Consider the following 25,903-nt stretch of genomic DNA (forward strand, 5'->3'; position numbering starts at 1 on the left):
TACAGCACTTAACACGGATCAAGTCACAATTTTGCTCAAAAAGTAACTCGGAGCATGCAAAACAAAAAGCTATATTTCTCTCCAAACAGATTGGCTAAATTAAAGCGTGCTGCACAACTAGATTTGGCATGGCAAAGCATGTGTATCCCAAGGTTTGAGCCATATAGCAGACCCCTTCTGTCTCAATACCATCATACCCTTCTTTTCTTTGCCATGAAGTTCCGACGATATTCATTGTTGGGAAAACCACTCCTTGCTTGAAAATGATCGACTTCAAAAAGAGCACAGCTCCTCCCACTGAGTCCAATTTTACCGTGTAACTTAAATCAAGGTTTGAGTCTGTACTTGACATATCTGAACTTCTGGCATGGTCACCGAGGTGGAAGATCTCGTCTTTTACATCCTCAGGAACGTAGCCAGCCTCATCCCACTTATCATCATTCATAAGCTGAAGCTGAGATGCTGAGGGTGTTTTTCTGTTACCGCGCCAGGAATTTTTGTCGTAGTCTACCTCACCACCCAGTTCAATGCGCGGAACAATAATATCTTTTCCAGAGTTCACAAATCGTTTGAGCATGTTAGTGTGGTCAAACCGAATGACGTCAGCATCTAGAAATAAAGTGTAATGTTCTGACTGAAGTGAATTAAAGAGGGCAAAATTTCTTCCCTGCGCTATGTTTCTTCGACGAAGTCTTTGAAGTTTTGGTGAATGTTCTGACGATTTGAAATCGCTTTGTAGGAATGGTGCATACAAAATTGTCATTTGATTGTAGGTACACAATTCGCCTTTAATAATGGCTTCAAGATAATTCGTTACATCATTATATAGTTGGAGGGATCCACAGTAAAAGGCAATATTGATTGAAGATGTGGGATATTCGAGCGAGCCAATAACCTTGTAGAAATCTTCAAAACCACGATCTTTGCCAAAAGAATTCTGGTTTGCGATGGAAGACACAACCAAAACTGAATTTTTTCCAGCTGAGTTATATCCTGACCTTGTATATACCACTTTATTATATCCTAAATGGGTGAAATTATTGTCAATCCGGGAATAAACTCTTGGATGCTCTGAGGGTATTTCAGCTGGAAGTAATTGTAAACTCAGAATAAGTGGGATTATGGGACTGTCATAGTGCCATATGATGAGAATCGCAAATACTATCGTAGATGATAATATTGAAAAAAAAACTATTTTTGTATTTCTCATAGTTCGCTCGAATATTGAGCAAAATCATGAGAGAGAAGGACATTAAGCGGTTTTTATTCGTCCGGACACCTGGCTAATTCTCAGCCGCAACTTCTGCACGCTTTTGGCATGTCGTGGAGTCTTATGGTTGACACCAGACAGGAATAGGCGATACCCATACAGGAGACGTACAGGAAATGCCTCGGATCATAGAAAAGGGAGTAACAATAAGCCCATTTTATATAAGAGGCAAAGTTTATACAGCATGAAATATCAGAATGCATTAAGTGCTTGAAAAGATAGCATTTGTTTCATTGACAATATTGGTTGAAATGAACACGTTTGTTCAAAACACATACAACTGTGAGTGCTGTGACCAAAATTGCTCGAGCTAGGCAACAATAGAAAACATAAAAAACTCGGTTATGAGTAAAGCTGACATTGGTCCTTTACCACGTTTCATACTGCTGGGCGCATTGCGCATTGCTTTAGTTAGAACGGTGAAGGGAGTAACTGATTTTACGCTCCGATGACTCAAGATGTACCTGAAACAGTGGGACTTATTTGGGACATGACTTCTAGCAAAATGGGGCAAGGCTAGTCCTCTCTGACTTATTTTCTCTTACACTACAAGCGACCGGCTATGTCAAAATTCTGTTCTCAACATTTGACATGTACTAAGTGAAATCCTTTACTATGAAATAATCATTTACAGCTTTTTCACTCAAACACAATAATACCCATGGAAGGTTCCTATATAATTAAGTCAGACATCTTGTATTAATTTGCAGGTGACTTCATAATTTTTGAAAGCAGATTCGCTCGCTTGTTTTTATGCAGTTCTTTCTTTTTATTTTTAGATAAATGGTTTCAAGTTCAGTCAGGGCAATCCAAGATTGGCTGATTGAAATGAAGCAATCGCCCTTCATCGACTACGTCCAAATATCTTGATATCAATGAATGATGAGGTCCGCTCAGTTCAAAATAGTTGCATGCAGTTGTAACAATTCGTTCCCAATTCTGCAAAATGCTCCAAGAGAACGGGGAACTACTCATGTGTCGTTTATAGAAAGAAAACAAACGACATGTTCCAATAAGATCTTCAGCGGATTTCGATGATGAACTTATTAAGCTACCACGTGTATATCTCTTGAATAATGTGCCTATGTAGGTAGAAAGCAGAAAGCAGAGCAAAAAGAATCTGCACTGCAACTGCGGGATTGTACTCATCCTAGGTCTCAGACTGCGCCTACTTTGCGAATCTTAAAGACTGCTCACTCTTGATTATGTTTGCCATTCCTCTTCATATTGGCCATCAATAGTTGCATGTCACATGGATGACAAGCGAGTTTCTCCATAGCGGTCTGCAGGACCCTTGAGAGACCCAAGTCTCAGTGGCTATCTCGTCCACTCCAGTGCACCCGTGCACCATCTGACACCCAATTTGTTCAAGATAATTCACTACGAGCGTCACCAAGAGGCTTATCTTTCAAACAGCATGGCAGTCACACAGTCGCTTGTAGTCGCCACTCTCTTAACTGTGGGAGGCTACTTGCTTTTTCAAGGCGAGGGTGAATCCTTCAATGTCGGCGAGTTTCTAGAAACTACGTCGCCCTACATGTGGGCCAACTTGGGTATTGCTAGCTGTATCGGCTTCTCTGTTGTCGGCGCAGCTTGGGGTATATTCATCACAGGCTCTTCTATTCTCGGAGCAGGCGTTAAAGCTCCGAGAATCACGACAAAGAATTTGATCTCCATTATTTTCTGTGAGGTTGTGGCCATTTACGGCTTGATCATGGCAATTGTGTTTTCGGCAAAGGTCTCGAGTGTGCCGGAGACTTCTTTATACACCAAGGAAAACTTGTATACGGGATACGCCTTATTCTGGGCTGGAATCACTGTCGGCGTATCCAATTTATTATGTGGTATAGCTGTGGGTATTACGGGATCTACTGCTGCTATCAGTGATGCCGCGGACTCTTCCTTATTCGTCAAGATTTTGGTCATTGAGATTTTCGGCTCTGTCTTGGGTCTTTTTGGTCTTATTGTGGGATTGATGATGGCTGGCAAGGCCCCTGAATTCAAATAGATCACCTTCTTTCAAGATCCGCTATCCCCATGCTGCCCGTCGTGTTGAAGCGTGATATATACAATTTCTTTATTTCTACAACTACGAACCCAAACCTCAAAGTCAATAAGTCAACCGCCGAATAAACCTACTAGATTTTTTGAATATTTCTTGATTAACAATCTCTATACTACCCTTAAGGCTAGTTATCGACATCCATGAAATCGGGTGATTTCTTCAAAATGACGATACCCTCCAAAGTGTGAGATAAGCTCACCCATTCGTCGTTGTTTTCCAACTCTGCTCTCTCCCCGTAGTTGAGCATAACTGGTGTTGCTTGCGTGACCCAACCCGTGATCGTTTTTGGCTTACCAGCTTGCCCCACCACGTCGACTGCTTGTCCAACCCTAACGTTCACCTTGATAGGGTTCAAATCTTCATCAACGGTTATCAACATCTTTGGTTTCACAGCGGGTGTGAGACAGTACAAAAATTGATGGGTTGTCTCGTTTGCACTATCACTGAGAATAAATTCCTTGGGATCTAGTAAGGAGACGGACACGGTCAAAAGTGAGGCCAAAGACACCTTGTTGAGAATGCTTCTTTCGACATTGAATGGCGTCAATGTGAGAGTACCTTTACCCAAGTATAAAATTCCTTGAGCAATTCTCACCATGAACAAGCAGTCTGGGGACTTGGAGTAATACTGTGCCAACTGTCTCAACAATTGTGCCAATCTAGCGTTGTTAGTACCTGCACCAACAAGACCCATTGCATATATGGCATTCTGTGAAACTTCCAAATCAGGATCATGCGAGTAGCGAGAAAGTGTGTCGAAAACTTTCATCTGGGGGTATGATGCTGACACAAGGCCCATGGCCAAAGGAACTGCTCTTCTGATGAGAGGCGAGCCGTAGTGCATCAAGTGGGAAAAATGACGCAAGACCATATCTTGCCCAATGTTCTCACCCATTGCAATACACGCAAGACCCAATACAGCAAAGCCTTGATACAATTCATTATCTTCATCGGTGTCCTCAATTTCATCGTCAGTTCCTTCTTCATCTTCATGGGGTGAATCTGATTTTTGAGTTTCTCCCTTCTTTTCCTCGGTCAGGTCGTCTTGAACATCCATGTCAACATCTTCATCGATCTTCATGTCAAGCTCATCTAAAGCATATTCTTGCGATTCTTCGTCGTCTTCATCCAACTTGACTGTCTCTTCCTTTGGCTTTGCGGAGCACATCTGCAACAAAGATTGAATTTGTAAGACATTACCAGTACCGGCATAAGCGCATATGTTGATAAGCACCTTCAAGGTTTTGTTAATCGGGTGCAGAATGGCATCGATGATGTCCACTGCGTCATCTATCAATTCCGTCTTTCCCATGTACAACAAGCCGAGCCCTAAAGCCATGAATCTCATAAATTTAGACTCCAATTGCGGGGCCTCTCTTTCCATTATGGTTTGTAAGATTGTGGTTGAGATGTCCCCATGGCAGGTCCCCACGAATACATGCCCGAGGGCCAATGCCGCCAAACACGAGTTTTCCAAGGGAACTTCAGTGTCAGAAACCAAGGGCAACAATAAATTCAAGACTTCTTCATTTGCCGAGCCTGCAAAAGCAATTCCGAGACCCTGAATGGCCGAGGACTGCAATATTTTCTTCGAGTCGGTCACAAATTCTTGCAACAACGCAAGGGACGCCTCTGCCTCATCGTGAATATTCGCCGACACGATACCGGTACCCAAAATAGCACCAGCCTTTATCTCGTCCTCGCTGGAGTAGAAGTACTTGTCCAAGGCCTGCAAGCCGTCCTCGATGTTCCACTGATTGATGGAGCCTATGGATGCCGAGGAGGAAATCATACCAGCCCCTTTGGTTTTGTAGATCCACGATTTGGACTCTTCGCTGCCCGATTGCAGAACCAACTTGTCGTTACCAAAACCCATGTTCGTGAAGGCATTGACGAAAGAAGCAGCCAGGTTTTGCTTGGCCGAGTCGATGGAACCCGCGCCATAGGAGAATCTGGAGTCCTCCAAGTGAGACTTGTAGATGTCCTCAGGGACTCTGGGCTCCAACAAATTCAACTCCTTGGTCAAGTAGGAAAAGTACTCGGGCAACTTGACGTTAGAGATGATTTCTTGCACGTCCTCGTTCTCGCCCGGGTAAGTGAAGCGGTTGTATTGCTGGGCCAAGAGAAAGCCCAACTGCTTGTGGACCAACGCGTCATCAGTGCTCTCGAAAACCTGTTTGATCAAGTCCTCGTCGTCCAATTTGATTGCCAAGGTCAAGGCCTGGGTCAACTGGCCGTGGGCCAAGTAGATGGAGTAGGCGGTGTGCAAAAACGACAAGTCATCCGGGGGCGCCAAAAGGGGCACACAGCTGACCATGTAGAGACACACCCTGGCGTAGGTGGAGTCGTCCAAGAACTGGGGCAATTTCTCGATGCTCTCGACCTCCAACAACAAGTCGACGGCGTCCGCCTCGGCATTGTGCTTGAGGAAGAAAGGCACGATTTTCAACGACAATTCCACCAAGCGCGCCGCGTACTCATCGTCCACGCCCGACTTCTCCTGGTACGCCTCGCCAATCTCGAGAGCCAAGTGGCGCATGTATTCGTGGCCCCAGTCCGCAACGGTGTCCTCGCCTGCAATCAAGCGGAATCTGAGCGAGTCCTGCTTCCCGGTGTCAGAGTTGGTCATGGCCAACACAGAAATCACGTTTGCAAGCAGGAGCACGAGTTGCTGCGACACGGCGTCCTTGGTATGGGCCCATTTCTCATACAACTCGTTCATCAAGGGGAAGTGCGGCCGCAAAAACTTCAACGGTTTGGGCACCGCGGTCATCGAGGTTGTGGACGAGCGGATGTGGTCTTTCATCGTTTCCAACAATTCGAGGTAGACGGATTCCTGCTGGCTGGGCTCGTTCAAGCGCTCGACCAAGAGCTCCAAGTCGTCCTTCAATCTCTGGTCCTCTTCTGAAAGCTCCTCCTCTTTGGAGACGGGCTTTTTGGTTTTGGTGGGGTCGGACTCGGTGGCCGTGCCCAGATCTCTAGTCGGAGCCATGATGTGGATGCAAGTTTTTCGGATTGATAAGAGCTGCTTTGGGCCGGCGAGCGCTGGGAGTAGCTGGCTTTTTTTAGTGTGGCAAAGTGGGCTGGGCACGTGACCGCTCGCTCGCAGCGTTCGCCGCCGGTGCGCGTGGAGGACCGGCCATGCGACGCATTCGCTGGGTAATTTCCCTCTAGTTCTAGCCAAAAAGAACAAGGAAACGTGCTACTGAGCTGGACAGATGGATGTGTAGTACCTCAAAAAAAAAAAAAAAGAAAAACAAAGATAAACAAAGAAAAACAAAGAAAAAAGATCCAAGGACCCATTTCCTGTCTTTCCAATTCTTGCCACGTACATGTCTCACTATCCATGCCTTATGCGGCGCCTCGCCCGACTATTGGTGGGTTCATCTTGGGACGAGTTCCAGTTCACTTCTCAGCTTCTTCTTTGGTCTGAATGAACCTCACCCACGGCCCCTATGAAAAAAAATCTGCGTGTATCATATAGGCTTGTCACGTTGCGAGTTGTCTTGTTTTACACCGAGCCATTTTTGCACCTTGGGCCCGGCCCCAGCTCGCTCCACGTCTGCGCGAGTTTTATATGCTGCTGGCGCAGGTATTCTCACCGCGCAAATCTCATCTTATAGAAACTGGCCATCAATTCTTATATCGAGTCAGAAGGCAGGGTCCCGGGCTCTTGCAAACTTCAATCAGGCTGCGTTCACTCTGCTCACTGACAAACAAAGTGCACTGGCCGGAACTTCGGCTCGGGTCTCGAAAGCAACACCAAGCTAGTAAACACCATACTTGATCTGCGGCCCGCCTGCGCAATGGATAGAATCTTCTATAAGACCGACCTCAAAGATGCCTATACCGGGTCCCCCATTTATATTTTCGATACCTCGTACCTCCCAGCGCCCGAGGAAGTGGACTATGACTTGTTCATTCCCACGCTCATGCAGTGGCTTCCGAAAACGCCATACGTGGTGATCCTATTTAGTTGCGGCTTAAACAAGATCAATTGGGTCTGGGGAATCTCTTTCTTGAAAGCCTTTCTCTCTCGGACCTCGTCGAATCCTTCGAACGCAGAAAACGTGCATAAAATCATAGCTGTTCACGAGAGCTGGTTCGTGAAATCCGTCAGCCAAATCTTCACGAATTTCCTAGTATCCCGAAAACCACTTGCGAACTTGAACTCGCTCATATCATCTTTGAAACTCTCCAGCAACCTCCTCGCTAGTTGTGACTCGCTCTCGGATCTTTCCAACTACGTGGACATCACCCATCTCAAAATATCCTTGAACGTGTATAGACACGACTATCAAACGACCCTCTCGGCAAGAATCACGCTACATTCTCCAGTCATTCCCGTGATCACTGCATCCACTAGATTCTCGCCCGAGACAGACCCGGTGTTCTATCATCATTTCTACCAAATATTCAACATTGTGGATGCATATGCGGACCAGGTGGAGCTTTTATTCCATAAACCAGGGAAAAAAATCAACACTGATATTTTGTTCTACTGTTTGATGCGCAACCAAATCATATGGATCAACGACTGGGACCTTAATTGTGTTGCGTCGTGCTTTAAAAAAATCCTTACCGAGATTTCAACTCCTCTCATAGATACCAACAAGATCGCTTTACCAATGAAGGACGACTTGGACTATACATCTCAAGTATTCAAATCGATGATGATCGAAGAAAACAGAAATACCATCTTGTTTCAGATCATATGTCTTTGCCGCAGAATCGTGGATCGTGGCATGACAACGAAACACACCAACGTCTCGATCCTGAGGTGCTTGTCTCATGCGCTAACGCACAAAGCAGTGTCACATCAGAACAAAGACACCATTCTGATTGTTGTGAGATTTGTTAAGAACCTTATACACCACTGGCATGAGATAAAGCCTCAATATCAGAACCGCTTCAAAACCGTGCATGAAATTGTGTGTGGAGAAGACATGGAAGACGCAACTATTGACGAGCTGTACAACATGTCGTATGGTGTGAAGATGGGGACTGGATCCTCATCAGATGAAGATGAAAGTCTGAAGCCGAACACTGAAAACTTACTTTCATCGGTCTCATCCTTCAAGAAACCCGATTCTCTCGTCTCTTGTCGCAAACTAGACGTAGATATACACTCCAGGAACGAATCACCAGTACGCCTGATCAACAGTACTCTCGTTGAAAGTTGTACTAAAAGTTCGCCCTCTCATGATTTACCTTTAAGTGGCTCTATTGAATTGCACTCAGTTGATATGAGTGCCTTTGAGGATCACCCCTTCGGTGGAAATATCGACGCAAAATCCAGGCAATTGGAGAAGTCTTCAATCCAGATTCAATTCCCGCCCCAGAAATACAAATTCGAAAAATCCGAGGGGGGTGAAAACTCAGTTTTGTACAAACCAACAACGAAACCAGAAGAGGCTGCGGTATTCATCAAGAAGCCAGTGATTCGTGGTAGAAAGGTTGGCGAGCTCACAAGAATTTTCGAAGAAAGGTCCCATGCAATGAAAATCTTGGGCACCATGTAGTTTCCAGGAGAGGAAGTGGCAGGAGCTACGTACATAAAGATAGCATTTGGCAGGAAAATACGACAGATCACCCTAAGCCGCTTGTTTCATGTCTCTCATATTAATGTTTTTCTCGAGAATTAACGACCCGAAAGAGGTAGTATACAATATTTTACAAAATCACTCGCCCACCAATCTGCTATCGATGTTATCAATTGACAAATTGCCACTCTCGTCAGCATGTGCTGCATTAGCCACAGCAGCGATAGCCGCAGCAGCAGTATCGGAATGCTCGGAATCGTGGAGCCCGTGCGCCTGCAACTGATGCTGGTAGTGTTGTAGCTGCTGTTCGTCGATATGGGAGTGGTGTGAGAGAGAGTGGGCATGAGAAATCCCATGATGATGAGAATGATGGGCCTCAGCGGCCTGGATCTGCCTCTGCAAATCTGCCTCTTGTCTATGGCGCTCCAACTCGTAAGTCAAGACCTCATCATGCTCATCGTCATCATCACCCTCCATAACCTGATGATAGGAAGCAGCGTTACGGCGTCTCTTGGTACCATTGGGCGCAACGCCAGGCGGGTAGAACTTGTTCAGTTTCTTCATCTTGCGCTTGTAGCCCCTGATCTCGTTATAGATGTCTTCTCTTTTTATGAGAACGTCTGGAAACTGATGCTTGATCTTTGCTTCAATGTGCGAAGGCTTGGTTCCCACCTTGTACAAGTCCAAGATCAACAAGTTCAACTCATCAGACCTCTTGCGCAACATAGGGTGGTTCGACAAGGGGTCCAACTGCGGGTGGTTGTGTTCATTGCATGTGGTGCGCAACGACCAGATCTGGCTCGATTTCCGGTACAGCGCGGTCATCGAAAACGGGCACCGCAACTTCTTGGTACGCGCGTGCGAGTCTAGAGCGTACCCCGTGCCATCTTCGTTGAGCTGGCTCTGCGCCGCCTCCTCTTCTTGCTGTTCAATGCTTTTGCCCTTCTTGTGGCGATATCTGCCCCCGAGCTCGCATGTGTAGTAGATGGCCTTCCTGTTGGAGTGGGCAATGACAATGCCAAAGCCATTGTCGCGAGCAAACTCGGCTATGAACTCGTTGAGCTCGTCCCTGCCGTGGAACAACTGTTCCGGAAAGGGGCGCGTGATCAAGTTGCCCTCGTTCGTGATGGTGTTTTCATTCACAGGGTATATTTTCAGGCGCGAGTCGATGATCGGCTCGGGGATCTGGATGTTGTATTCAGACTCGCCGACATCCTGCAAGTGTTGCTGGTGATGGTACAACACCTGTGCTTGGGCGGCCTGTGCCGCCTGTGCCGCCTGTGCAGCTTCGGCGGCTCTTTGCTCCTGCAGCGTTTGGGCTTCGTGACCGTGTCTGTGGTCGTGTCCATGACGGTGTCTGTGTCCCTGGTTGTGATTGTGATTATGGCTGTGCTCGTGGCCAAGCACGTGTTCGGGATCCTCTAATTTGGCTTTGCCATTGTGTTGAAGTTCGTGGTCATTCACCTGATTTTTTACCGCGGTAAGCAACTGCTCATCGATGTTTGTTGCGTAGTCTTCTTCGTGGCTCATGTGCGGAGGGTCGTGGGTGGAAACAAAAAATACACTGGAGTTGAAAAGGTCGTGTTGTGGTAGTAGTGTAAATGGGATAAAAAGTTTTTTTGAGACGGATGGCACGGACACCCGTCCACGTGACGCGCGGTGCGCGGGGTCTTGTGGTGCATCTAGTCCTTGCGCGTTGCGGCCGTCTGTCTGACGCGCATTTTCATTTGGACTATATCTATTAATATATAACTCCACGCCTTCCAATAGTCGCCTACACCTCGAGAAGACCGAAAGAGCGTTTCCATGCACATCGAAGCACTGCAGTGGTATGAGCGTATTTTTTGAACTATCCACAGAGATACTCGCTTCGTGGTTCTTTTAACTCGAGAATCGCCGTGGCTCCTAGTCATACTTGCCAGGCCCGGAGATTTGCACAATGCGAGATTCAAAAATTACGATCCACCCACTATTGACGATTGAGAGCTTTGTCCGCCCACGTTGGAAGCACGAACGACGCTTGGTGGACTCTCGAGTTGTAGTATTTAAATAGTTCCCTCTCGTCTTCAAATACGCGTAAAGGAACCTGCAAGTTCTTGGAGTCATCTTGCGTGGCAACTATAAGTCCCAACTGGCCACTTGTGTATGAAGGCATGTAGCATTGACAGTACTCGATGTTGGAAAAGACCTGCGAAGCTTTTTCAAGGAGGCCCGACAAATATGGAAGGTTCAACCAGATGTTCTCGCTGCTCTGCATGACAACAACGCCGTTCTTTTTGAGCGCATTGTTGAGCAAGTTGTAGTAGTTCACTTGGAAAAACTCTTCGGCAGGACCCTCTGGGTCTGAGGAGTCAGTGATGATCACGTCAAACTTTTCTGTCTCATCCACGTCTTTCAAGTCCATCAAGTACTTGAAGCCATCCTGGAGCAAAATGTTCACGTTCGGGTGATTATGGAACTTGGCCATTTCAGGCAAATACTTGATACTCAAATCGATGACTTGCTTGTCAATCTCCACCATGGTGACGTGGTCTACACCCTTGCCGATATGTTTCACCAATTCTCTGACAACTCCGCAATCACCTCCACCAATGACTAACACTTTGGAAGGTTTTGGATGACTCATGATCGGCACATGGGTGATGAGTTCCTGGTATGCAAACTCATCTCTTTCGGTGCATTGAATGATGCCGTTCAAGATCAAGACATTGCCGAAAGTTGCCGATTCGAATACAAGGATGTCCTGATACGGAGACGTCGAATGGTCCAAGATCTTGACTACCTCCAATCCAAAGGACTGGCCCCGGAAGGCTTCGTCACTGGTCTCATGAAACCAGTATTTCTCATTAATCTTGCTGATTGAAGGATGCGAGAAGTTGGCAAGGTCGATCATTTTTGATTCTCTTTTGAGTGGTCGCGATGCGATTTTTCGCATCTGCCTTATTTTTTGAGCGTCGGATTGCAGGTCTCCCCGCTCGAAAGCGTGGTTTCGCCCGGACAAGGTTTTGGCGACAATGCTATTTCTGAGTGAAGTAATACTGAATTGTTGTCTTATTGGCTTGACACTCAAATCCTTTCCCCTCTTTTGGTTTTGGTACTTTTGATTTCATGGGTCTCAAAGCTACTTCATCTAAACTCACCTCTCTCGCGTATGCCCAAATTATTAATTCTAGTTGGACTCAGGCGCCGCTAAATTGAAATAAAGAACTGCGTATTTTGCTTCAATACAGTGATCTATAACACAAACAATGGTTCATGGAAGTCTCTGCTCAAGATTGTCTTGGGCCGGCTTTAAGTAACTAAGTAGTACTTGACTCAGGAAAGCCAAAAGATTTCACATCAAGTTCAACAAGGGATTGAAACAAGCACATGTGCATCTTTTTGGATAATAATTCTTGCAAGTTATATGATTAAGCTGAAGTAACAGATAAATTGCTTTCAGAACAAACTCACTAATATCCTCGTTCAAAGCCTCTCACATACTCGCCCCGCGTCTGACCCCACACTAGAACTGCCCAATTTAAAATGCGACGTGAGTTCGTGAGTCGCTTGAAAAAACTACCACAAACGTACCATTTGCTTCAAAACATACATAACAAATACACTGGTCTTATGTTTGTCTTTCCAGCTTTCAATGACAGCTACAAGACAAGAAAGCGGACCTTTCAGTGCTGTAAGAATTGCAGGGTAAAGAGGGTACGGTGTACCATTCTGGATTCAAGCTACGAAACGGAGGGGTGTGATAATTGTAAAACACAGAAAGCAAGGTGTGATTTAATCAAGACTCCGAAGTCAAAAAAAGACTCTTCAAAGAGTCATGTGAGACGCGTTTCAAAAACTGAGGCTACGGGCGCTAGTGTTGAGATTGCTACGTCACCCAGCTGTCCGAAAAGTTTCAAATCGTCTTCTTCTGCCTCTTCTACAGTAACCCCAGGGAGTGCATTTCCTTTGTACTCAAACAATGTCTCGGGTGTACCAGAAATTGCGCAATCTGCTCTTGTCGGAAACCACGTGGAAAGAATGTCGAAGACAATTGCTACCCCCAGGGGACCCTCTATATCCTTAGGACCTGAGGCTTTTCGAGAGTTACCTCGTCCAATAAGTCACCAAACTGACCCATCTAGTATTAGAAGCTATTGGGATCAAAACTTGACTCACATGGGGCAGCCACAGACAATACAAAATGTACCACTCTTGAGTAATATGCGCTCATTGCCGGGCCTTCCTCCTGGTATACCTCCATCGTTCTCATCACCATATAATCATACCCAGTCTTTACAGCTGCCAGCTGTTTTACGTACTGAAGTCTCGTCCCCAATTCCACAACCCTTGAAGACCGAACTGGTCGTAGAAAGCGCTAGACTTGCGCCAGCAACGCCCAATGTCGCCCGAGTTCCGATAGCTGAGCTCACTTCTGACAGTAAATTGGGCGACACGGCTTCTTTGGATAGACTTTTGCGACAAAAACCTATGAATCCCGATCAAAATCTCTCCCGAACATATCTGCAGCTATCTAGCTCAGTCGACAGAACTATTAATGAAATAGATCATAAGTTCTTGAAGCAGTGTTTCGGATTCAACAGCACCATCCGCAGATCCAAATATCATTTCACCAAAGCTGTCATAGGAAGGCGCGGAACCAAAGAAACGGGTGTAAATCCTTCAGAACTAACAAGGACACTGAGGATCAAGAGCAAGTTTCTTGACAAGTCGAATCTTCTCCAATTCAAGTTCTTGTTAAGTCTTCACGCTTTTACCCTTAATACTCCAGGATTCTACAATATTTCAGACGAGGATCTAATCAAATTGTTTGAAATCTACTTTTACAAAGTAAACTCAATTTTCCCCATTGTTTTCGAAGCCGAATTTTGGGAATTGCATAAGAGAAAACGAATCCCAAATATAATCATGTATGCGATCGTTCTACTCGCTGCTGGAGATGAACTTTCTGAACCAATATTGGCAAGATCTTTCGTACAAAACGGCGACTCTTTCAAAGAAAACTGTGCACGCTTTCTTCGAGAACTCGAGATGAAAACGCGACAACTTTTGGAATTTTTGCCTGAAGTAGGAGATACAGAAAAGCTAGCTCGACTCATCACCCTGCTTCTCTTGTCGCTAAACTTTCGTTCTAACAAGATTGGAAATGAGCAAAGTAGCAGTGATGTCGGTGATTGTATCAGCTATGCGTATTCGTTGCTTATACACAATCAACACTTTCATGACATGATTGTTCAAATGGGTGCTGCCAAAAAGTCCATATACTTGAGAAATTTATGGTGGGTGGTATTGATCTTTGATCGTTTCAACGGTGTACTAAATGGTAAGGCGATGTTTATCAAAAGACTCGACTTCAACATAAAGAGGCCCATAGATGTACCGCATTTGAACCAATTAGTCATTCTAGCTTACGCACTTGAAGACACTATGGTGGCTGGTTTCAGACCACCAAGATCTTTGGAGAAAGGTGGTACAGTTGTGAAAAGTGAGTATTTTGATGGAGACCCAAGCTTTTTGCCTAGCCAGATTATAAGCGAAGAGATCAAGATTCTTGAAAACTCCCACTTTATCGAAGAAAAGCTTTCATTGAACACAATGCATGATGTTAATTCAACCAATCACTTACCTGATCTTGATGTTAAAGTTTACCGAGATCGGAATGTTTTCTTTATGGAAAGACTTGTTCGGCATCAAATTCTTCTTATTCTAAGAACGGGTCTGTTCAAGAACCTCCGCGAGGCATCTCAGTTGGACGAATTTAGTCTCAAGCTATCCAAACGCTTGTTGGAGATGTTTCAGATGTTGAAGGGTGGACAAAATCATAAACTAGTGATGACACATCCGATGATTCCGCTGATTTTACTTCTTGCGTTTTCCATACCCTCATTTGCTCGCTCTCATTTGTTAAATAAAAGAGGAGAGAACCCAGACATATCGCCAGAAATGATTAATCAAATCACTATGCTTAGTGATGGTATTTTGGACGAGCTCAAAAATTTCTCTACGAAATGGTGGTTTGTACATGAGGTCATTGTATCTCTAGTCAAAAGACATCCAAAATCTACAAAGGAACGAAATGATAAAGCACCTCATTTGGACTACTTTACGCCTAAGGATCATATGATATCCATCAAAAGTCTTGTTCGTGATGTGGGTGATGCAGAATGCGTACTTCCGTCGCTGCTTTCGATCACCTCGCCGGGATTTTACGATGATGTCATGCAAAAAGAAGAAAGCGATGCCGAGGATGATCAGAGCAAAGAGCTGTCCGCACAAGAAACCACTTCAGCATCTCCTGCTCCTGAACTCAATATTTCCCAAACACCAGTTACTATTCCGGAGTATGACTACCAAAACGCAGAATACAATGATCATATTGATGAGAGTACAGGTAGTGTTTCAATTGCAGATGATCTCAACTTCGACGTTGCCCAACTAGCAGAAATGGTGAGCTCAGACGCGAATTTTATTCCCAATGTGATGGACTATTTTTCAGAATCACAGCTCAATTTCTTCTTCTGAGCACATAACTCTGCATGAAGGAGGTTATTGTGTATGCAACTCTGGTCTACGGTAGGTTAGTACCCTTGCAATTGGTTCGAATTCCAACAAAACAAAGCAATGAGTTCGAGTGCCAAGAAAGCCAAAGGCATATCAATTTATCATTACGACGAACATCATAGCGCTGACAGAACTCATCCCTCGAGCCCCACTCAATTGAAGTACAATAGCCTAGATAATATTTCGTTTACTCTACTTTCAGAGGGGAGATGCCCGAAGCCGTCTATCTTCTTAGGGCACTCTTCGCACTCTTCTCTTGGCGTTTATTGTTGTTTCTAATTTGATTGCCGTGCTGAACGCGCACTAAGTTTATAACCCGCTTGGCATGTATCCACGGCATTGTATTCCCTCGCATCAGAACAAGAAAACGGCACAGGTGCAGTTCTCACCAGACTCCTCGCGCGAAGTTACAAAATGCGTGCGCTAACCAGGAAGATAGTCACGACAGGCTTTCTCGTTACCTAAGTTAAGCGAGGGCAGGTGAAGCAAGAAAAAAGAAAAAATCTATACAACATAAAGCCAACCAAAAGGCAAACCACACACCCAAAGATCAAAGAACGAAAAGAACTTAGCCCTTCCGCTTTATCCGAACAAACATATCACAAGAGGTTCTCTGCTTCAAGATTATTTTTTTGTTTCGGAACACACCACCTGCGAGTATTTCCTCCGACATTCCCCTGTTCTCCGTTTCCTGAAAACACAGCAACACCTTTTAACAAACGTCGAGCAGTTGTTGACGAACATATCGCTTGATACATCAATATACTGGATTCAGCTGATTCTGCTCAGAAGCCCAGCCATACTCACTGACATTTCCCCAAAAAAAAAACTAGTGGCAAACAGAACGAGCCACACTATGACAAATATCATGATCGCAGAAAAAGCGGCAAACACGTTTTTTCATGCTGGGGAAAACTCGTCGCTGATTCCCACAGTTGGGATTCTCGTCTGGATTGTGATGATTTTTACATATGTGTTCAAAACCGTGTGTGAGAAGTCTAGAAAAACCTATGGAGACACAAGCAAACAAGATCAAGAGCAACACAATTTGTTCCCCTCTATAGAAAACCCCGCTATCAGCCGCGAGCTTCCCGAGAAACCAATCGTCGAAGCATTTCCACAGCCTTGTTCTACAGGCTTGACTACCCGTATGTTGCCCTTCAAGAATAACAAAGGCGAAATTGAGTGGGTCTTGACTGATGACGTACAGCCTGGAAGAGAACTTGATGAATTCAAAGCAAACCCAGACACATTCAAGACGGCGCCTCCGCTCTCAAAAACTGTGAAAAATAGTAAGACCTCTGCGATCCTTTCCCCCGTGACATCGAATTCCTCCAACAATGAATCTATCCCCGAGAAGAAGAACGATTCATCCGTGTCACCTCAAATCAACACGCCTTCCTCTTCTTCCAGCGAGGACCATAAGGAAGATATGAAGGAGGGTGAGGTCGATAGTGAAAGTGGGCCCCTTGAACATGAGTGTCCTCACTGTGATGCTAAATTTAGAATGCGCGGCTACTTGACCCGTCACTTGAAGAAACATATGCCCCAGAAAGCTTATCAGTGTCCCTTCCGTGAGAAATCGTTGTACAAAGACGAGAATGACAATATGCACCAGTGCCACCCTAGCGGTGGGTTCTCCAGGAGGGATACTTATAAGACTCATCTCAAGACCCGTCACTTTAAGTTTCCCTCTGGTACTCCTATAAAAGGAAGAAGTCAATCCTCTGGAAACTGTTCCATGTGTGGTGAATGGTTTGAAAATGCCGAAATCTGGAGTGAGATCCACGTTGAAGGAGCTGAATGCAAATATTTGCCAGAGGGCTTTCAGGGTAAATCCAGAATCAAAAACAAGATCAAGAAGCAAATGGCACGTTTAATGAGGGAAGAAAAGAAATCGAAGTTGAGATCAAAAAAGAGCTCCACATTTGACTACGTGTCGCCAGGAATGGGTACGCCCAATGTGGCGATAACACCACTGATGAATGTGGCGATTACCCCGCTGATGAATGTGGCGATTACTCCGCTGATGAATGTGGCGATTACTCCGCTGATGAGCAACCCCTCTCAATATGAATATGAGGACTCCCCCACTCAGTCTTCTTGCTCGTCAATGGGACCTCAGCGGTCAGCACACCCGGTATTCCATGATCCATTTCCACGGGATACCTCACAACGCTCGTTTTACGCGAACTCGCCGTTATCGGATCAAAATCTCGTAGTACCTCCATTGACTCAAGCAGATGACTTTGATGACGAATTTTGTCTTGATACAGAGCAAATGAGTATGCACATCATTCAGCCTATTCTTCACCCTCAAGAATTTCACGGAGGTAACTTCTTTCGCCCACCTGAGTATGCCGTGCCGAACCCCGATCCCACAGGAAACACTTTCTCGCAGTTCATTCGATGAGCATTGTTGTCCAAGGAATCATTCGATGTTAAATGAACAAAAAATCGAGAAAATACGTGACGATTGTACGATATAATTAGGCTGGGTTGGGAAGGATTTACGTGGGTGATTTCATGTGATATTACATCTTTTATAGTGAATTAATAATAAAATCATCCAAATATTTCGTCTATAGCGTTTTTCTTCTTTTTCTCTTTCTGCTTCTTCTCTTTCTTCTTCTTTCTCGGCTTGTCACTGAATATGCTTTCAATGTCATCTAGTTGTCTTTTGGTCGTGGACGTTCGCACCACGCCAGGAACCATTATTTGTGATTCCCTTGTTTCAGCTTTGGTTGTCTCCATGAAGTGTATCTCTTCGCCCAAATCATCATCAGCATTCAGGTCGGGGAATTTTGTAAAGGTACGGTGAGATCCCACGTTTACAGTGGAAGATGCAACTTTGTCAGCAAGTCCTTCCATACTTGTGATTAGTGTATGGAGAGCACTGACACTCGCCACCAATGCCAACCCCAAACTGACGAACTGCCCAAGTGCCACAATCCCATTAAAAGAATAAAAGCATCTTGTGACAAGCGTTTTTTTATCATCGAACATGCCACTCCGAGGGCTTCCGCGTGCAACTTCTCTTTAATGGCGTATTTTGTCACCTCTTCGAAATGGTAAACCGCTCGTAGGATTTTCCGCACTGATCTATGAAGCTGGTTTAAGTCTTTCCACCAAACAGCAACTCGATGCTGGTTGCGGTTTCTGTGACATATGAGGTGAAGTATCCCGTATTCATTCTCGAGCTTTTGCACTATTTCAGGCGAGAAAATCTGTTGAGAGGTTTTCACAGTCATCTTGAGATTCTATGTCGTGGTTTAACTAGCGGTGGGTCATTACGGTCATGCAGCTAGAGTATATGGATGACTTTGATCAACCGGAATATAATCGTCTAATGAAGTAATTTTTTGTATACGAGGAGTAGGTCAACAGAGGCTATTTAGAGGCCGCATATTGTGTTCCCGAAAAGCCGTGCGACAGGGGACGTCTTGATGACTTGAGACGGAGAGCATCCAATTTGAAGAGAATAATCAGACACTTGACATACACTATGAATTGTATGCAAATTTGTCGACCCTCATGCTTTTCTCATGATCTGCAAAGGTCATAAACTCGTAGGCTTGGAGAATGCTGATTCGTGTGTTCGGCCGAGGTGTCTCGAATGACCCCTCATGTGCACCCATTGCACACTAGCTCATCGCGAAAAACGGCAAGCCACATCTTCTATTGCATCAAAACAAGTTTTCTCGATGGACACAATAATTCACAAAGCAAGGGCATTCCTTCAAAGCTCTCAGGAAGCAAAGGCCTTGGATTTGCTCACGCCGCAAATACAGCAGCATCCAGAAAACGTACTGCTCTTGCAAGTTTTTGGCGAGGCCTTGCTTGAGGCTAACGATGTTGAGACCGCGTATACTGTCTTGACGAAAGCCACCCAATTGGATCCGGAAGCAAAGCTAGGTGTCGAAAAGTTCTTGTACTTGGGGCAAATCATTGGAGGCCAGGATGGCTGTTCGTTATTAAATATTGCCATCCAGAGATTGCAAGATCAATTGCAAAGTGTCCACGACAACCGGGGCGGAGACGACCCAGTCTTGCAAGAATTGTCAAAATTATATCCCACATCGGAAGTCTTGGCGTTTTACCTAATAAAGAAATTGAACCAGGCGATATTTGCAGAGATTGAGATCTGGATGACCGATTTGTGTATGGAACCAGAGGCAGAGGGTGAGTGTGACAAGTTGATATCCCATTCCTTGGCACTTGATGACTCAAACCCCGAAGCATACTCTCTCTTAGCTCTGATTCGTATTTCTCAGCAGAGACAGGCTGATGCCGAAGAGGCTTTGAGCAAGGCCTGGCAATTATTCTCCCAGAAAAAACAAGACTTGGAGGTTCAGCAAAATCAAGAGGGTGAGGAATCCTCATTTGAGTACATTGAACTAGTGCAGCCCTTGCTCGGGCTCGCCCGTTTTGCCATTGAATTGGGGATTTACGACCTTGTACCCGAGATCTCTTCGGCTGTGGCGGAAATCAACGACAACGCTTTGGACAGCTTTTACTACGAGGCTTTGGCACACAGCTTAAAGGCAAAGCAACTCTACGCCCAAGCCACATCTTCTACTGAGGATTACAGAGAATTCCAGGACGCGGTTATCATTGCCAGTGACAATGAGGCTATTCAGGCCATTGTCAATGATGCAAAGGCAGCTCTCACTCAAGGATACCGTGTAATCAATAGTGCCGATTTGGAGGCATCGGACCCTGAGGTTGTTGAACAGGTGAACGCAATGCTTGCAGAATTTGGCGGGCCTGTGATGGCCGACTTGATGCCTTCACGCAGAACTGCCGATGACGATGAGGAAGAAGGTTGGGAGGATCAGATTCTCGATGACGAGAACTGAATGGGGGTCTCATATTGCAGTGCAACATGTTTAGAATAGAGCATCATCAAATATATAGCTGGAAGACGGTAGATTTCTCTCAAATTTTGAGTCAAGATCAGCTTTGGGCTGTTGTTTAATAGCAAAGAAAGTGTGATCAATACGCTGTTGACTGTTTATTGTGATCAATGCGCTGTTTATTCTTTATTGTCTTCTTGCCAATGAATCCTCTCGTGGTTCGTCTGTCACTATTCATGAAATCTATCTGCGCGGAATGTGCTCACGATGATCATCTCACAATACACATACCTCACGCCTCTTCAAACCTGTTTTTTGGGATATGACAACCAACCATAGACCGACTTTGGAAAGTAAGCGAGGGCGTGACGTGGCTATCAAAAATACCATCCAGCATGCACGTTCTGGACCAGGCCAGAAATCTTTGAAGCTCCGGCTGGATATCTCTGGTGCTCAAATTGATCATGTCCGAGGAAGAAAAGCATTGGATGAATTAGAAAGGGAGACTAAGCGGCACAAAACATTGGACGAATTTCTGAATACTGGATCGTTTTCACAAGTGGAAGGGGATGGATACGAGAGCTTTGACCAAAGCAGTAGCGAGGAATTGCTTTCCGTGGCAAAGTGTACAGTAGGCGAATCCAAGACGCCCACAGATATCAGAACAAATAAAAATGCCGAAATTTTGGTGACAACACCTGTAAAAAGGGAATTTAAGGACACAAATGAGGCTGATTTTAACAAAAAAGATGCCTTACAAAGAGAAGAATCTGCCAATAAGCTTGGTATAACAGCTTCCTCAGGTAGTGATGACGATGACAGTGACGAAGACGACACCAATGCCCTTATGGAAGAATTAAGAAAGGTCCGAGAAGAGAAAAAAAGCTGTGCTAAGCAGAACACAGCTCTCATCAGCAATCCCCTCATCGCATCAGATGGAAGCGATACGGTAAATAAGAAAACATCTTGGAGGAGTTCAGCCATTTTCTCGAAAGCAAAAAAAGTCCCAGACCAGTCATTTACTACGGATACGTTAAACTCGGATACTCATAAACAATTCTTGGCAAAGTATTTCCGCTAATTTCTGTATTAAATTTTGCATCACAGGAAACAATATCAAGTCAAATCATCTGGATGATTAAGACGGGCATCTAAATGTGCAATATCTTCTTTCAAGCTTGCTTCTTCGACGGTCTTTACCAATTCCTTTGTACATTTTGCAATATCAAACGAAATTCCCGCAAGTCTCTGTTTGAAATGCCTGTCTGCGAATTCCACATCTTGCTTTTCTGTGTTGGGCTTACAGAGAGCGTTCATGCGATGATTGCAATCTTCTAAGCTTTTGACAACCCAACTTCCATGCTCTCTCAACAGGTAGTTCCTTGTTTGATTCATGGATGTGTTGGTAGCTTCGGTCATTTGTTTGATAACTTCCGAAATGGCGCCAGAATTTTCTCGCAATTCCCCTCTGGTGGCATCTGGTTTTTTGATGGCCGACAACAAATCTTGAATAGTAGAAATAACTTGCACAGTCTGATGCTCTAAGTATAACAACACTTGAGTCACTGTGTTGTCAGGGTCATCAATATCGAATAGGTCGAAATTAAATGTGGCAGCTGCCATTGACTTTCTGTAGTCTTGCCTTTGTCTGATCTCGTCTTCCTCTTCATCAAAGAAATCATCATCAGCGTCTTCGAATTCTTCCGGAGCGCCCTGCTCTTCAACCGCATCTTCATAATTCACTTTGCGCACTTTGAAAGATGGGGATTTAATATTGAGGCCAATCGGGGGCTTCAGTGCTGAACTCTTTTGCGCAACTGATCTGAAGGTGTTTGTCGTCGTTTCTCCGCTTGGTTTTGATAAAATATCCGGCTTTAACCCATCTGTTTGCAGCTCGCTTGATTCGCAATTTTCCAGTTCCTCCGGTGCTTTACCGTTAGCCGAAACTGACTCAAATCTCGTGTTTTCCACTGCGGGTAAACCAACGCTCAATTGACTCGCTGGCGTAACTCTCAGTGAAACTTGTTCCTGGTCACTTGTTGTGCCTGTACGAGCTCTGTCAATGACAGAATACTCGTCCATTGCCGTTTCAGTTGTACTTTCGTTTACGGAAAACGAATTCTGTTTTCTAAACGTTGTTGAATACATTTTGTTGCCTTCATTGACAGGTGCAACTCTATTGCGAGAAAAATCGTCTGCATTTTCAGAAAAGTCGGGCTTTTTTCTATGTTCCTCGCCTTGATCTAGGCTCGTAAAAGCATGAGATTTATCATCCGGCACACCAAAAAGCCTGTCGTTTGTGAACAGAGTTGACTTGTCACTCTTTATCAGACTTTCGTATATCTTAGGAGATAAAGCTTGATCATAAGATTCAATCAGCTTGCCATCTTTTGACTGAAACAGTCTATCACTTGTTGAAGAAACAATTCGGTTACCTGCAGAAGACAAAGACTTATCCTTCAGTCCAGATTCCGCAAAGCTTTCTGTCACAATGGAATTCTTGTTTGTAATATTTTCGAAAGTTTCAATCGGCTGCTCATTAGTTGGAATGGATTGGTTCAAGTCGGTTTTCTTTCCATCCAATACTTCATTTGATGAAACTGAAAGTATCTTGGGTTTATCTGAAATTCTAGATTGAATGTCATGATTCTTGCCGAGGTTGGCTTCAGATTCTGGAATAAATTCTGCATTCGGTTTGCTCCTTGATTGAGCCTCCATCTCATCAAACGAGCTACCAGCCTTCGAGCTCCTAGTCTTTCTATCATTCGATTCATTGTATGACTCGACTTCATTTGCTTCAAACGCAGGCACCGCGTTGTCGTGCGTGAATCTCTCTCTCAAGCTCTGAAAGATGCTCTTATTTCCTATCTGAGCGCTGTCTCCAGATAGTGGAGAACTCACAGCTTCGGGAATACGATGACTTTTGTTCGACTCTACAGAGAGAGTATGTTTGGTTCCCACGTTCTGAGATTTTTCGTTCGGTACCAAAGAAGCAACTTTCTGTCTTGAAACATCCGTCTCAAACTTCCTGACTTTATCAAGTATACTGGGCGAGGCCAGTTTCGTGGGAGTCTTCGTGGTACTTTCTGTGGATACAATTTCATTTTCCATCTGCTTGAAACTACTCTTCAGAAATTCAGCTTCAGCTTCAAAATGCTTGTTGCCACTCTCAATTGCTTCAATATCAATATTCTTATCGTGTTCGGTCGCGTTAGGTTCATCTTTCGACTTGGAACCGAAAAGTTTCTTGAGCGATAACTTGGCACTCAAAGACAGTTTACGCTCCACGTCAGGAGTTTGAACAGAATTTTGGATGTCACCTTGCTTTTGTGTCGGCAGACTCTGGCTTGTTGCTCCATGCTCAATCGGAGTTAATTGGGTATGGATTGGCGTGGGGCTTGAATCTGTGATCTGATTATGTGGGGTAACAACCCCACTTGACTGCTTCTCTAGATCTGAGCAGGACGAGCCTGACGCTTTCTTCTGAGTAATCTTCAATGGCTTCACTTCCATCACTTCATGAGCGACTTCTTCTGATTTGTGACTTTTGCTCCGGAAATTTGGACTAGGAGATGGAACGTCCGACGGATAGCTAAATTTCAAAGATGAAATGAAATCACAAACAGCAAATGTGAGCTCACTGACAGCTCTTTCAACGATGACTTTAGGCATAAGAGTTGGATATATCACAAAGTATCTTGTGGCAGTCAAGGCATGACTTGCGGACTCTCGGATGGCATCTGCGTGACCGTTATCGCTGAAGCCTTTTTGCGTCCCTTGACTGGCGATTGCATTGGCTGACATCGCCACTGACGAAATCCTCTCAAAAAACAAATCCGCATCAGGATTAGAAATGTCAAGCGCTGCATAAAACAAATCAACAGACGCAAAAAATTTAACGGCAGTTTCGTACGATAACAACCCATCCGGAGAACGGAATTTCGTCAAATTCATTGACATTGCCGGATTCCTTGACATGTTTTGTAGTTCTCCAGTCTTTAACGATGCATACTTATCCTGCCATTGAGATATTTCACTCTTGAGCTTAGCTTCCTTCCGGGAGAACAGAGTTTGTTCAGCTATCTTTGGGGCGTCCTCTAATTTTTCATAGAGCCTCCTCAATTCGGTATTTATCTCAAAAGGCCCGGGCTCCCCAATGACAATGTGCGCGTTCTGTGGCTGCGCTTCGCGAGTAATGGTGTTTTTGGACTTGGGGCTGGACAACTTCAAATTTTGATTTTCCAAGCGCAACGAAGCGTTTGAAGTTTTTAAGTCTTCGAGTTCATTCTTGAGCAACAGAACCTGTTCTAGTGATGTCAAAGTAGCCTGTTGAGGAGACAGGGAGCCGACTTCGTGGCTGATGCTTTCGATAAGAGCTTCTAAAGCCCCGTGCTGCGAAAGCACACGGGAGTGCTTCTCGCTGAGATCACGAAGATCTCTCTGTGCGGAGTTGTGAGTTTCATTCAAGTCTGAAAGCTGTGCTTCTACGTTGGCGTGCAGGTCTGTCAATGTAGCCAAGCGAGTCTCAGCATCGGAATGAGCAGCGATTAACGATTTATGCTCCTGCATTAAGCTATCATAAGCAGACTTTAAGTCCGCGTATCTGTCGTCGGCCTCAAGAGGCTCGGGAGCTGAGACAGTTTTCGGGGACTCCTCTATGGGGGCGCTTGGTGCGTGGTGATTGGCGAAGGCGTTCGAAAGCATTAGTTGCCTCGGCTCCTCGGAAATGCTGTTTCTGTCGTCCTGCAAGATTTGGTCGGTCTCTTCTTCCTCCTCACTGGACCACGCCATGTCCGCCTTCGTAGGCACGACTGTTGTGGGCTGTATGCCAATGGCCTGTTCGGCCACGTGCTTCCGCAAATCGGGCGTGGCAATTTCGTCTTGCAAAGCCGTGCTGTTGGCGGTGCTGGTGGCGTGCAGCAGGTCCGCCATGGAGGTAGAGTGCGTGGACCGGCGCACGTCTTGCCGGGCCGCGTTCCGCGGCATGCCCCGGTCGCTCGACACCGTTGAGCTCAGTTTCCGCGGCTGCGGTGTGTCTGCCGGTGCCAGGTCCTGGGAGAGCCGGGCATACACGGGCAGATCCGGGGCCGTGGGTGTTGGTGCCGGGCTGTGCAAGTTGCGCCGCTCGATCTCAAAGCTGATGTCCAGGACTAAGTCCTTGAAGCGCGACTGCGGTAAGGAAGACAACTTCTGGCGCGCCTGGTTACGCTTCGGGTGAAACGTCAGCTTGGGGAGCAAGAAGTCCGGCTCGGACCTGCTCTCGTCGATCCGGCGCCGCAACTCGTCGTACACTTCCGTGCTGAGCTCGCGGAACTGAGCGCCGGACAAGCGGAGAAGCTTCTCGCGCGCCCGGGCTGCCCGTGACGAGTTGGACTTGGCCCGCGTGTTGGAATCGTCGGATATGTCAAGAAACTGCTTGAGCACGCGGTAGTGGTGCAGCAAATCGGAGTCTGACATGGGCTGGCGGTGGTGTTCCGACGTGCGGGAAACCGGAATATGATGCGGGGATAAGGGCGCAGAGGCAATTTGAAAAGAACGGGGTGGTGCTTGGGAAAGGGAGCCTGCGGCCAGGGGTTTGCGGCTTTTGTGGGTGGTGTTTCAATGTTGT

The 25,903-nt window shown here is 45.5% G+C and overlaps 13 protein-coding genes across 13 annotated transcripts; 6 read left to right on the plus strand and 7 right to left on the minus strand.

Moving 5' to 3' along the window:
* Positions 1-106: 106 nt before the first annotated feature.
* METBIDRAFT_16830 (uncharacterized protein) lies at positions 107-976 on the minus strand (the record flags this gene model as incomplete). The annotated part of the gene is made up of 1 exon (XM_018854673.1): positions 107-976. A coding segment is annotated over one exon (870 nt), but the record flags the coding sequence as incomplete, so codon positions are not given.
* Positions 977-2,687: 1,711 nt separating this feature from the next.
* Positions 2,688-3,278, plus strand: METBIDRAFT_80011 (H(+)-transporting V0 sector ATPase subunit c''; the record flags this gene model as incomplete). Its single annotated transcript, XM_018859158.1, has 1 exon — positions 2,688-3,278. One exon carries the CDS (start codon positions 2,688-2,690, stop codon positions 3,276-3,278), a length of 591 nt encoding a protein of 196 aa, XP_018709594.1.
* On the minus strand, positions 3,031-6,363 carry RPN1 (proteasome regulatory particle base subunit). The gene has a single exon (XM_018858317.1). The coding sequence runs from the start codon at positions 6,325-6,327 to the stop codon at positions 3,460-3,462; it is 2,868 nt and encodes a 955-aa protein (XP_018709595.1). The 5' UTR covers positions 6,328-6,363; the 3' UTR covers positions 3,031-3,459.
* Positions 6,364-7,141: 778 nt separating this feature from the next.
* ECM25 (Ecm25p) lies at positions 7,142-8,857 on the plus strand (the record flags this gene model as incomplete). Its single annotated transcript, XM_018858160.1, has 1 exon — positions 7,142-8,857. The coding sequence occupies one exon, from the start codon at positions 7,142-7,144 to the stop codon at positions 8,855-8,857; it is 1,716 nt and encodes a 571-aa protein (XP_018709596.1).
* Positions 8,858-9,016: 159 nt separating this feature from the next.
* On the minus strand, positions 9,017-10,408 carry METBIDRAFT_47237 (uncharacterized protein; the record flags this gene model as incomplete). The annotated part of the gene is made up of 2 exons (XM_018858137.1): positions 9,017-10,128; positions 10,231-10,408. 2 exons carry the CDS (start codon positions 10,406-10,408, stop codon positions 9,017-9,019), a joined length of 1,290 nt encoding a protein of 429 aa, XP_018709597.1.
* A 439-nt stretch (positions 10,409-10,847) lies between these two features.
* Positions 10,848-11,771, minus strand: METBIDRAFT_80015 (spermine synthase; the record flags this gene model as incomplete). Its single annotated transcript, XM_018859159.1, has 1 exon — positions 10,848-11,771. The coding sequence occupies one exon, from the start codon at positions 11,769-11,771 to the stop codon at positions 10,848-10,850; it is 924 nt and encodes a 307-aa protein (XP_018709598.1).
* Positions 11,772-12,403: 632 nt separating this feature from the next.
* Positions 12,404-15,400, plus strand: METBIDRAFT_47389 (fungal specific transcription factor domain-containing protein; the record flags this gene model as incomplete). The annotated part of the gene is made up of 2 exons (XM_018858161.1): positions 12,404-13,149; positions 13,396-15,400. 2 exons carry the CDS (start codon positions 12,404-12,406, stop codon positions 15,398-15,400), a joined length of 2,751 nt encoding a protein of 916 aa, XP_018709599.1.
* Positions 15,401-16,508: 1,108 nt separating this feature from the next.
* Positions 16,509-17,729, plus strand: STP2 (Stp2p; the record flags this gene model as incomplete). Its single annotated transcript, XM_018854688.1, has 2 exons — positions 16,509-17,377; positions 17,498-17,729. Coding segments are annotated over 2 exons (1,101 nt in total), but the record flags the coding sequence as incomplete, so codon positions are not given.
* A 275-nt stretch (positions 17,730-18,004) lies between these two features.
* METBIDRAFT_13816 (uncharacterized protein) lies at positions 18,005-18,310 on the minus strand (the record flags this gene model as incomplete). The annotated part of the gene is made up of 1 exon (XM_018854431.1): positions 18,005-18,310. The coding sequence occupies one exon, from the start codon at positions 18,308-18,310 to the stop codon at positions 18,005-18,007; it is 306 nt and encodes a 101-aa protein (XP_018709601.1).
* Positions 18,178-18,927, minus strand: RMP1 (Rmp1p). The gene has a single exon (XM_018856377.1). The coding sequence runs from the start codon at positions 18,688-18,690 to the stop codon at positions 18,319-18,321; it is 372 nt and encodes a 123-aa protein (XP_018709602.1). The 5' UTR covers positions 18,691-18,927; the 3' UTR covers positions 18,178-18,318.
* Positions 18,928-19,143: 216 nt separating this feature from the next.
* METBIDRAFT_47346 (uncharacterized protein) lies at positions 19,144-20,298 on the plus strand (the record flags this gene model as incomplete). The annotated part of the gene is made up of 1 exon (XM_018858153.1): positions 19,144-20,298. The coding sequence occupies one exon, from the start codon at positions 19,144-19,146 to the stop codon at positions 20,296-20,298; it is 1,155 nt and encodes a 384-aa protein (XP_018709603.1).
* Positions 20,299-20,617: 319 nt separating this feature from the next.
* Positions 20,618-21,376, plus strand: METBIDRAFT_47358 (U2-type spliceosomal complex subunit; the record flags this gene model as incomplete). The annotated part of the gene is made up of 2 exons (XM_018858155.1): positions 20,618-20,921; positions 21,099-21,376. The coding sequence occupies 2 exons, from the start codon at positions 20,618-20,620 to the stop codon at positions 21,374-21,376; spliced, it is 582 nt and encodes a 193-aa protein (XP_018709604.1).
* Positions 21,377-21,417: 41 nt separating this feature from the next.
* SPA2 (Spa2p) lies at positions 21,418-21,999 on the minus strand (the record flags this gene model as incomplete). The annotated part of the gene is made up of 1 exon (XM_018855094.1): positions 21,418-21,999. A coding segment is annotated over one exon (582 nt), but the record flags the coding sequence as incomplete, so codon positions are not given.
* Between the last annotated feature and the right edge of the window lie 3,904 nt (positions 22,000-25,903).

The sequence above is a fragment of the Metschnikowia bicuspidata genome, assembly GCF_001664035.1.
Source record: "Metschnikowia bicuspidata var. bicuspidata NRRL YB-4993 chromosome Unknown METBIscaffold_8, whole genome shotgun sequence".
Taxonomy (NCBI): domain Eukaryota; kingdom Fungi; phylum Ascomycota; class Pichiomycetes; order Serinales; family Metschnikowiaceae; genus Metschnikowia; species Metschnikowia bicuspidata.